Source organism: Laccaria bicolor, genomic scaffold (genome assembly GCF_000143565.1).
Source record: "Laccaria bicolor S238N-H82 LACBIscaffold_116 genomic scaffold, whole genome shotgun sequence".
Lineage (NCBI taxonomy): Eukaryota > Fungi > Basidiomycota > Agaricomycetes > Agaricales > Hydnangiaceae > Laccaria > Laccaria bicolor.
Window position 1 is genome coordinate 1,116 of NW_001889987.1, and position 12,004 is coordinate 13,119.

At 45.8% G+C, this 12,004-nt stretch overlaps 3 protein-coding genes across 3 annotated transcripts; 2 read left to right on the top strand and 1 right to left on the bottom strand.

Annotated features, from left to right (window-relative positions):
- Positions 1-300: 300 nt before the first annotated feature.
- Positions 301-970, top strand: LACBIDRAFT_335705 (Gs protein, alpha subunit; the record flags this gene model as incomplete). The annotated part of the gene is made up of 6 exons (XM_001890587.1): positions 301-372; positions 403-511; positions 577-631; positions 680-812; positions 867-900; positions 951-970. 6 exons carry the CDS (start codon positions 301-303, stop codon positions 968-970), a joined length of 423 nt encoding a protein of 140 aa, XP_001890622.1.
- Positions 971-6,941: 5,971 nt separating this feature from the next.
- LACBIDRAFT_335706 (uncharacterized protein) lies at positions 6,942-8,063 on the top strand (the record flags this gene model as incomplete). Its single annotated transcript, XM_001890588.1, has 4 exons — positions 6,942-6,994; positions 7,163-7,418; positions 7,606-7,693; positions 7,813-8,063. The coding sequence occupies 4 exons, from the start codon at positions 6,942-6,944 to the stop codon at positions 8,061-8,063; spliced, it is 648 nt and encodes a 215-aa protein (XP_001890623.1).
- A 1,297-nt stretch (positions 8,064-9,360) lies between these two features.
- On the bottom strand, positions 9,361-9,743 carry LACBIDRAFT_296813 (uncharacterized protein; the record flags this gene model as incomplete). The annotated part of the gene is made up of 4 exons (XM_001890589.1): positions 9,361-9,403; positions 9,463-9,533; positions 9,586-9,665; positions 9,719-9,743. The coding sequence occupies 4 exons, from the start codon at positions 9,741-9,743 to the stop codon at positions 9,361-9,363; spliced, it is 219 nt and encodes a 72-aa protein (XP_001890624.1).
- Between the last annotated feature and the right edge of the window lie 2,261 nt (positions 9,744-12,004).

The following is a 12,004-nucleotide window of genomic DNA, read 5'->3' on the forward strand; positions in this document are numbered from 1 at the left end:
GGAGAAACAAAGCTGTAGGACATAAATGTCTCCTCAGAATTAAATAATATATATGTACCTATATAATATCAACAATACCTCTTCCCACCCACCCTACAGCAAGCTGTGCATTAACCCACATCCTGACAAAGTGGTCAAATGCACTCCCTATGGAAATGAATAAAGTGCATTCTTACAGAATATAAGGCATAGGACTACAGCCAAGGGTGGCATTTGATCAGGCGAGTCTCTTTCTCTTCCCTTGGCATCTGCGCCGTCCTCCATCTCTATCCCTACTAAGTAGTAGACTTTCTTTGAAATATGGCAACCACCAGCGTGCTTCTCTGTTTCGTTTTGTGGTTCCTTTCTGAACTCTCATTTTTAGGCCATGTTGTTGGTAACCATGCTAACAAATCCATTTAGTATCTCAAAGAAGACCCTTGGATGAACAGGATAGACGACTCTCTGCAATTATTCATGCAAATATGTTCAAATGCCTTGCTGAAAAACGTTCACTTGGTCCTCTTCCTGAGTGTGTAGATACGCTGGGGTTCTTTTATTGTTCCTTTGTGCTCATTCATCACAATTTTTTTACAGATAAGACAGATCTGCTCAAGGTGAAGCTCAATACTGGACTCAAAGTCTGGAAGTAGTGAGTCACCCCATTTGCAACCATGTTCTTATCACTCACCCTCATCAGCATCACGTCCTTCGGCGATTGGTCCAACGATTACGAGACCATCGTTCAATACTTCCATGCTCACTTCCTGCAGGTTCATAGACGAAACAACGAGAATTGTCAGGTGCTGTATACTCATTTCACGAGTGTAGTGGTGAGTTTTCTTTTGGCAAAACCTAAAAAAAACTTTCTCATATTTGATGTCTAGGACACAAAGGCAACACAGCATATCATTGGAAACAGTACGCTCCATTGCAGTGCCTTGGATTGTTTTGCTGACTGTCTTGTTTAGCTCGCGACTCAATCTTGTGAGGTTACCTCCAGTCTGCAGCCCTTGTTTGATCTGCTTTTGCTTTCTCTTGCTAGATCCCACTGCTCTTGTTGCATCTCCATCATTGATCATTGTATTCACTCTGATATCCTGGCTACTATGCCCATTGCATCAAGATATGCATTGTCATCCTCAACATTCCCAACAATCCCACCATATTATATCCCCTTGCAATGTCCCCCCTAATTCTTAATTTTCCTGAAACCTCTAACCCTACACACATCTAAAAGGTTTATTGACTGCTACTCTTGCCGATTTTCCCCTCCCATAATCATCATCATGACCATGTGCCACACTCTCCTCCATACCTCATCTTCTATTGTCCACATCCCCCAAGAAAATGTATAAACTACACACGCTGTCCCTTCTCTGCACTCTGATCCTGACTATGTTTTTATTGTTGTATTATACAATGCTGTATGTGTAATTAATTGGTGATGATAGCCCATTTTTTGCTCGCCCATGCATTACGGACCGCGACCTATTGACTCCTAACTATGTGGTGATTCTTTGCAAAAAAAGAGTGTCATCGGGGTTTTTGTCATAGAAATGGAGATATGGTCCTGTTTCAGAGCTTGCTGATATCATATCCTATCAGATTATTTCTCTCTTCATTTCAATCATCAGAAATTGACAGTCTATTTTTATGAGCAGATAATGATTGGCACGGCCCGGGTGAGGTGCAAGAGCATGGTAGAGATAGCTAGGCATTCGGGCATCAATAGCCTTACAACGGAAACAAGATCATGACACTATGTAATCGGTAAATGACCATGGTGCACTTTGAATTCGAGTTGAAGCCGATTACGCTGCTAGATAAAGTCAGCAAACCGAGTTCAAAAATCAAGAATACTTAAAACATTCCATGAGCCAGCCAGTAAAGATGGTCCTGAGTACTAGCTTGACGTGCCAAGTACTACCAATTAAGATATCCAATGTTCACTCTGAGCGAGCTATAGCAGAAGACTAAGCAGAGGATGGATGTACCCTTGAAACATGAGGTTCAAAGCGGCGTAGTAAGTGTTCCGAAGTACAGTGAGGGTTAGTCAGGTATCGGCCCCCAAAAGAGATGCCTTCCTTCGTTTCTCATCTGTTTGCTGACGCTGGTTGCCCCGTTGCACGACACAGATGACCTTATTCAATTCTCTGATCCCCTTAGCCTTGCAGGCCACCCCTGGTGGAGGTCTTTACCATCCCCCATGAGTTCCGGCGGAATCCGGCAGATTCCAAGTGGAATGTTGGAATTCCATGGAATTCCAACGGAAACCAGTTGGCTGGAGCCTCAGCCATTTTGGTTTCCAATTCCATGGAAATTCCAATGGAATCCGACAGAATCCAGCAGAAATGGTTGGAATCCAGGAGCCTCCTGGAACAGTTTCCATTGGAATCCATTGGAATTCCAACCAGATTCCATGGAATGCCAATGGAAAGTGTATTCCAGGATGGAATCCATGCATTCCATCAGAATTCCGAAGAAATGCAGTGATTGCAGTTGTTATTATAATAACATAAAAATAATTACATGAACAAGGATTGAACCATAGCCTCAGAAGACATTGTGGGAACTGGGAGGAGCATTATTACCACTAAGCTATACAACCATTACAAGGCATAGAACTATCAGTTAATATATGTCGTTTTTGCGTTCACCTTCCCAAACGAGCGTCGGCAAATGCCGACGCACGATTTGGTGCCATCAACAACCCTCAACCCTCTTCTTCCTCAACTCCCACCATCCTCCACGACACCCCTCCCTTGCCGCAGTGCCACCACATCGCCCATGGCCACCACCGCCCACTACCATTGTCAACCGCCCACACCAACCTCAGCACAAGCAAACGACAACGGCAACAACGTGCCAATGCCATGTCACCACCCCCAGTAGTCGAACGAGTGCCTGCCGCGTTGACAGCAGGTAGTGAAGACGACGTGGCACATCCAGAGGGACCGTGGACGTGCCATGTCATCAAAAGTGAGTACACGCCCCCCTCTCATTTCCCTCTTTCACACCGAATGCAGGGGCCACGTCGCCAACAGCGACGTGGCAACCATATGACACACCACCACCATACGGCGACGCGACAACAACGACACAGCACAACGCGACAACAACGACCCACGACGACGATGGATGACGACCAAGCCACGACCACGTCCACCACGCATGGATGGATGACAACCAACCCACGACCACAAGACACGACCACCATGTGATTCGCGCGACCATGGCCAGAACACGACAACGACACAACCACGCCCACGATGAGGACGAGGATGACACATCAATGGACCACAACAACAACAACAACAACGCGTCAACGACGAAGCACCACCATGATGCGTCAAAACACCACCACCACGACCGACAACACGACAACGATGAGCACGAGCACGACCATGCATCAATGCGTCAATGACGAAGCACCACCACGACGACGTGTCAACAACCAGGACAAGGACGACGCGTCAACGGCAAGCACAAGTGGTGGGACACCATGTGAGTACCCATCACTCCACTCCCTCTCCCTCCCTCACTCACTCCCCACCATACCCTCCCTCCCTCACTCACTCCTCACCATACCCTCCCTCCCTCCCTCCCTCACTCCCCATCATACCCTCACTCACTCCCCACCATACCCTCCCTCCCCCTTATATTAGTTCAATACTTTGTACATAGTTATTATCAATGCAATATGTATGTTCAATGATCACTTTTGTATGAAATTCTAAGGTCTAAGTTACACAAAGTGGTTAGGTAATAGGTGGAGTGATATGTATTGATTATTCAGGGATTGAACTTGGAATCCATTGGAATCTGTTGGAATTCCACTTGGAATCCGACGGAATCCACAGGAATCCGAGATTCCTACCATTCTGGCAGATTCCGAATGGAATTCCAACACTCCACCGGATTCTGCCGTAATCCGCCGGAACTCATGTGGGATGGTAAAGTACAGCCCTGGTGTTGTTGCTCATGCCACGAACGCCTTGGATTATCGTGCTCTTGATACTCATCACCGAGTTGACGGATGACTAGTTCTCGAATATGAATAGGCTTGCCAGCTTCAGGAACCCCAGCACCGTAGTAAAGGTCGTTTCTTCCTCGAGCGCCTGCGCCTCTGGAGTACCTCATCGTGAAGGTGGTGCCATTCTTGGAGAAGCGGAGGCTCGTTAGTTTGGAATTCAGCACTATGTCTTGAGCAAGTTGGGTTTGAGTTGGGTGATGGGGAAGAAGTCACAAGTTTGATATTCTGCTCCTCTGGGAAATTTTCTGTTTTTGCTGCCCAGAGCGTCTCACTAGCGTTGCTGAAGTTCAGTCCAGAATTTCGGTTCAAACCCGAACCCTCTGAACCGAACACAAAGTTCGGTTTGAGTTCAGGTTCAGGTTTGGGCTCCAGAAAATTTCTGGAGAACAGGTTCAGACTGAACTGAACCTCTGAACCTTTAGCCACTGTGGGGCCTACTTTCCCTCTGTTTTGGACATTTTTTTGCAATTTTTTCGTTCAAAACTATTGTGATCTGTAACAACTACAGTATTTAAATGTAAAGTATCAATCCTTCATCTGGGTGATGGTTGATGGCCATATTTTAGGTCGCTTTCCAACACGTGCACTAGTGATGCCGCGTTTTTTAGCCGGTAAATTCTTGTTTTGCTTATAGAGAGCGTAATTATTATTCGAACTTTACGTTCCTGGGCTCTCCAGATAGATAGGAAGTAGATCTAAATTATTAAAAAAAGAACGTAAAAAAGCATTACGTTTTCGTTGAGCTATTTACGTTTAGCTGGTCGCCAAGTCGCAGCTCAAATGAGCCGGCTTTTTTTCAAAGCCGGTTGAATCTCTCAATCAAATCTCGGTCGTTCTTGGCGATCTTTTTTTTGAAATTTAGACCTACTTCCCATCTACACGGAAGGTCTAAGAACGTAAAATTCGAGTGAAAACTCCGCTCTGTATAAACGAAACAAAAAATAAGCCGTTAAAAAAACGCGGCAACACTAACGTGCACTTGTTGGGGTCTGTTGTATAATATCTATTTGGCTTATCAAACATGGTTTGTGCCATGGCATTGCATAAATAACTGATTTTTAGAGATTACACATGTGTTTCGAAGCGTTTGGACACGAAAAAAAGGCGAAAAATTTGATTTTAAAAAATTACAAGGTTCAGAAGGTTCAAACCTGAACCAAACACATGGTTCAGGTTAGGCATGAGGGTCTCGCCCGGCAGGCGAGACCTCCGCTTGTGGAAAGCTCAGGGTGAGCGCAAGATTAATGGACAGGCTCATCGAACAAGTTGGTCGGTTGCAATGACCAATAGGAAAGGGCATTAGGGGGTCACGAACGGGGGGAACAGTTCCTTGGATTGTTGGAACTTGGGATGGTGATGGCGATTGGTGTCCAAAAACACCATTGTTCTTCTGTCCATTCGAAGCTGGCAGATGATGTGGTTGCTGGAAGAGTTCATTGCCACCCTCTCATAGCATCAGGAAAATGACACACTGTCTGATCTGTCTGATCTGTCTTGTGCCAGGCACCTAAGACGCAATCAGACAGATTTGATGGATCTTGCCAAAGCTATGTACCTTTCGGTACAAGGCACAAATGCCTGACCTAAGGCAGTTAAGACAGGTTAAGACATTCAAGAACATAAGGCATTTTAAGGCATGGGTTAGGTTACTGGGTGCCCAGGGGCTCTAACCGAGACCGAGACCGATTAGGGTCCGTTCCCAGACCCAAAATAACCTAACTGGACTGAAGATAACCGACGAAAACTGGTTAGTTGCAGTTACTAACTGGTTAGGACCGAAAAAATAGAAAGTCGATTAAAACGGCGTATATTTCTCATATTCCTTGCAGTAAACATTATTGCCATGCATCGTAGCTTTAAAACAAGCCCAAGAACGCTAAATTCGGTGAAGAATTGACAATTTTATAATAATATTCTTGAAAGCCTACTATTTTAGCCAATATTTTAGAGATTTGACCATAACTCTGTCAGACTTTTAGTGTTTCTCATGCTTTTAGATGTGTTTTGAAGGGGTATAATAGGGTCGGTTGTAACCGGTTATTTCATTTCCAGAATTGACTAACCACTAACCGTGGTCCGGTTTTTTTGCAGTTAGGTCCGGTCTGGTCTCAGTTATTTTCCAGTTAATTAACCTAACTTCCAAGCACTAGGTGCCAGGCATGGCCATCTTATTTTGGTTGAGCAGACATTTTCCAGGCAATTTTAAACAGTTTCAAAATGATTCATTTTCATATTGTACGCTATTACAGTGCAGATGAAGCTATGTAAACTGATGAATATACCCGCCAACACCCACCCCTCGACAATGCAGTCCATGGCTCATGAGACTAGAGCCGTCATCACTGTGATAGACTTGCCTACAATGTCTCCCCTGGATGATATGTGTTCCACTCACCAACTTGTACCATCATACCTTGTCTGAAAGTTAAGCAAGGTTGGTGATGGTGTTTGGCATGTAATATGTGCCGCTAAAGGAGTCAAGGAAAGGTCAACAAAGTCATTGGGTGGTGAAGGGAAGGACAGAGGCAGTGCAGGCTCATGACTCACCTCAACGAAGCTAACTTGGATACGCGAGGCGCAGTGCTGCATCCTTGTTGTGGTCGCAGTCATGTCGCATTGAGGTTGTGTTGCATGGTGTCGTCACATCGTCGTCCATGGGGGGTCATCGTACTCCATGTGTGATCATCATTCGCAGGTGCATTGTCGTGGGGTCATCTTTGCAGTCGTTCCTCATCATCATGTGGTGTCATCGCCGGGCCTTGTCATCGTTGTGTTGGGGTAGAACAAACTCAACCCCTCCCACTGGTGGCTGTTGCAGACAGTTAAATGGTTAGCAAGCAAAGCTGACTAGGTGCCAATGCACCTGGAGTTGTCAAAGCAAACAGGAAACTTGTAGTTGAACATTCACGTTGAAAGTTCAATAAACATGATGATGAAAGGTAGTTGCTCACCATTCGGATTTGTAGGCCAGGTGGCAGTGTGAGCTGAAAGTGGGAGTACAGTGAATGAAAATGTGACAAAAGCACACAGATGATGTGGTGGGAAGAATGGTGGAAAGAATTTGGGAACAAGAATTCAACATGATCACCAGTGATGTGCAGGCCCGGCTTGGCCTGAAAGCCACGGCTATGGCCTGGCTTTGGGCAGCTCAGGCTTGACCATACTCAAGCCTGAGCTTTTTGCAAAGCTTCAGGCTGGCTCAGGTCCGGCCCAGGCTCAAGCCATGGCTCATGGGCTAAAGTCGAAAAACATGGACAAACAAACAATCCAACAACAAATTCTCCACAAGTACGCCTCCGTCAAATGCTGCACCCCCCTTATCACTGCCAAATTCTTTTCTCATCGCGTTAGGACGATCGGGAACGTCAAGGTTGAGGCATGCCATCCCGAAACATTGCACGAGGTATCTAAGCATCTCATGCTTGCCTGGACTCACCGTTCACCTCGCTACTTTTGCAGACTTTCAGAGAAGGGGTCGAACATGCCTCTTCCCTCATCGCAGAGATAGTAGGCGACTTCATCTTACATTGAGCAGACACATGTACGAGTTTTGTCAGGTTTCATGTTTTTCTCAATCTGATGTTTCCCAGAATGGCGTTAACTTTGCCAATGCCGTTGCCAACGTTGCATGGAACAAAAACAAGGTTGTTTCCTTCAGTTTTTCCTTCATCAAGCCATGTACGTTTCTGTCCATTTTCCTTAGCTTCTTTCCTCATCAAACCCACCCTTTTTGAAGATTGCCCCATCCAAGCCAGCCTGCAAGATCACTGTACCTCTCCAAAGCAAGGTACGAAAAGCAAGGCACGAGCTTTTGAGAGGAGTCCCACCAATCTTCGAGGCCATGGCTCAAGGCTTCATGCATCATGAGCCTGAGCTTTGGGCCTTGCTGGGCCTTGTCAATGGCCCAAGAAGGCCCGGCTTTGGGACGGCTTGCCCTGGCTGGCTTACGGCTTTGGGCCGGGCCCGGCACATCACTAATGATCACATGCCGTCAGAGTTCCAACAGACTTGTGAACAATTTTTTGTTACTCTCAAATCCCACCATTGAAGTTGATAACCTATCCAGCTGCCCACCCTCGACTAGCACTGGCGAGTACTTGATCTCTTAAGGACTCTATCCCCCCACTACATCAAAGAATGCATACACCATGCTCAACTGCTATACACCGCCCAAGTGCTTGAACATCAACAACGCCTTCTTCCATTGCCTCCACACACCCTCTAGAAAACCTTACACAACACGAGAAGATGAACAAGGCAACATTAACATGTACACAAAGATCCAACATTCAAATCTAACGTGTGAACGCTGCCGGAAGGGGATGGATTTGCGAGTAATGAATGTACAGCGGTCATTTCACATTTACGAGCTGGGATAGAGTCATGAGGAATGGAAAGGTCTTGTAAGGTGAGTACTTACTACACTACTTTGTTCATCCTGCACAATACTGATGGCTGTGATCGTTTCCAAGCACATTGTCAACATGTCGGGTGAAGGACTCACAAGGCTACAGGCAGCCAATGCTCCCCCTTCCCGGATTTTGATGCATTAAGCCCTTGACAGCTGGGACCACCATGTCGCTAGCAGGCGGGGTTACTCATATCATGGCTGCCTCTCATAGGGCATAACCCACCCTCTTGTGATCATGGTTCTCAGGGCTTTTTGCCAATTTGGATGTGGATGGTGAGGATGGCGAATGTCAGATGTTATTCACAGACTTTAAACACACAGGCTTTCAACAAGATTATGTATTATTGAACTATTGTGTTGTATGAAAAAGTGTCTGAAATATTCTTATGTTGTCTGAAACTGTCTGAATGCCTTATGCTGTCTTACATCTGAATCTGTCTTGCCCATCAGACATAATGATCATTTACAAGGCCCAATCCAGACATAAAATGTGTGTAAGTCAAACAAGTGCAAGTAAGCTCAATAAGGCAATGTGTCATTTTCCTGATGAGCTGCTCTGCATGAGCCTAGATTAAGAGCAGCGGCTCTCCACGCCCCTTCCGGCTCCTTCTTGGACACCATCGATGCCAAGGCACTTTCTCCTGTGCATCGTCATCTTCAGGCTAATCCAAAGCCGGCAAATGATGGCCTATTTGCACAACGGGCCATTGTGGCAGCAAACTCCCATGTGCCTCTGTTGCTGGCAAAACTGGAAGAACAGACATGTACTTACTAGAAAACCCAAGGTAAGTATACATAGTTCGTGCATCACACTCGACCCACCTAATCGCACAGCCCAGCTCCTTCGGTTCCATGCTAAGCAGCACCACACGTCTACGTAGTCCTCAGCACTGGATTTGAAGCTGACGGTGGGAAACCCTCGGGCAAAATTGGGTCAGTCAGTCTGTCTTGGACAGTGAGAAGCACTTCTCTGGTAGCTTGAAAAGTAAATGACTGATAAACCAGATATGATGAGCTATTGTCGATGAGGGCTTACCATCTCAGCACATTGAAGTGTCCGAACCATTGTTCAAGTTTGTCATGACCGTTGTCATAATATTCAGCCTTCTGTTGTTCTGGTAAGCATACAGACAAGTGAGAACAGATATAACACACCCACCTCGACTTGAAATGTTGATGTCATCCTTGTAAAAGTAGGATCTATGAAGGCAATGGGATGTACGAGTTCGCCCCCTCTCACTGAACACATCATTTTGGTGAAACACTTCAGAAGGGCATAGGTCTTTCCATACGACAAACCCGCAATCTGATGCACATCCCTTCTGGGGTGAAGATTCGTCGCAACTGAGAGACTGAGAGTTGAGGTGGGAGACGGTTCTCTTTGTATCTACTAGAAGGATCAACTTTGTATGAGGTAAAAAGCTCAAGAAGAACTCACAAGTGATGCCTACAGAGTGAAGGTATGTCTAATTTGGGGTGATTTGTGGGTCAGGGAGCTGTTCAACGTGATGCATGATGGTGAAGTGTGAAAATGGGTCCTTGAAGCTTGATTGGTCAGCAGAAAACTCACTCTGAACCAGCTCTGAATGACGCAAGAGTTTCAGACAATGGAATTACCCACTGCTTTGGCCAACGCAATAGTCGGATAAATGGAGTGTCACTGAGTACTGGATCCTCATGATGAAATCGAATCCATTGAGGTTATCAACCTCCAAGTAAGTCCATAATCGCCTCCACCATCCTAATCATAAATATTAACCAGTCCAGCCTCTTCGCGGTGCGTGAGTACCTAAGCCCAGTAAGCCTTATTATCCACAATCTGGGCACCATCTCACCATCAAACCCATCTATTAGGTTCTCAAAGAGAGCAAATTCAAAGAACATGGCTGTATTACACCTGGTATGTTTCACGATTGTCTATCACATTCCTTTTTGCTCACTGTGAAATGAACAACAGAGGAATTCGTTGCTGCAGGTGACTGTTTGGTGTACAAGTTCCCCGTATCGATGTGGTAAGCTTTCCTCCTCCATCTTCCTCACGAAAACTAACTGGGTCCTTGTTACTTACGAACAGGGAAAAAGGAGATGCCTCCAAATCCTGCAACTTCGTCCCATCCGACAAACAATACCTAGTAATGTGTGGCGTCCCCTGCCTCTGGCGCGCCACCTCCCTAGCCTACACAGATGCAGACGAGGATGCTGAGTGCCTCCTCTCCTTTGCTGATTCATCTTCCCCCTCTGCAGACAGCGATGAGTGGGTCGAGACACATGCAGGGAGGCAGGCACATTGAATGGACTCTGCGATGAACACCGGTGAGATTGCGGATATCCCTGATTTGGATGGGGATGGGCCCCATGAGGATGAGGAGAGGATTTCAAAGGGGTTGGGGGGCATGTTGTTGGGTGCTGGGGTTGGGGCGGAGACGCCTAAATTGGATGATATCCCTGATATGGAGGAGGATGATTTGAGGAAGGGGATGATGAGGCTACGGCTGCTGCACCTAAAGCCTCAGTTATACCTGCTGCTGGTGGGGTGGTCGATGCTTGGTATGTCTGTTGTTGGGTTTGCTGGAACTCGAAAGAATGCTAATGATTTCTTTGTATTGCTAATGTGGAAGTCGCAAAGGGCAATTTCCTCCAAGCCCGCCATACAATGTCATGATCACATACAACAAGTATTACCAGACCCCACGTGTTTGGCTGATCAGCTACAATGAGGTTCACCTCCCCTTTTTCCTTTTTTTTTTCTACACTAGCTGAACGGAAACGAGAGAATCGCACCCCACTAACCCCATCCCAAATTTTCCAAGACATCTCAGTAGACCACGCCCAGAAAACAGTGATAGTCGAACCATTCATCCACTCCACCTCTCTCCAAGCCGCCTCCATACATCCATGCAAACATGCCAGCGTCATGAAGAAAGTCATAGAACAGATGAACAACCACTTCAGTCACCCATTTTAGGGTACCTCTCAGGTATATGAATTCTTGGATTTAAGGGTACCTCAATGGTACCCATTCCAGAGTGGTATGTGAGCACCATACCAATACCATGGTACCATGGAATGGAAAACTCATACCATATCCCACTCATACCAATACCAAGGTACCATACCATACCATGTCATGTTATACCATACCAGATGGTATGATACCATCATACCAAAGCTGTCACTGGGTGTCTGGGGTCCTTTTCCAAAATAAATAAATAAATTCTGCAGGCTGCAATACTGGTCCATTGGGTACCATTTTTTGTGGGGTGGTTCTCCATGTTTTTCTTGAGATATTGAGCTACAAATTGAGGCTAGATAGTCCAAACCATCTATTGAAAATGAATTTAAATAGGCTTTATCCCAGCTTTCTCATGCATCCAAAGCCATTTAATGATACATATCTTTCCCAGTCCTTTTGATTTCAACAAATATTCATCCAAATCAAACAATACCACATCTATTGGGATGAAGTGGTCATTGAGAAGCAAAGAAAAGTGGAAAGGTTCTTGAGGTTTTTTCTAAGATTTCCAACTCCAAGTGGAGGCTAGATAGTCAACTCCAACCTTGGAAATCAGTCAATGAGG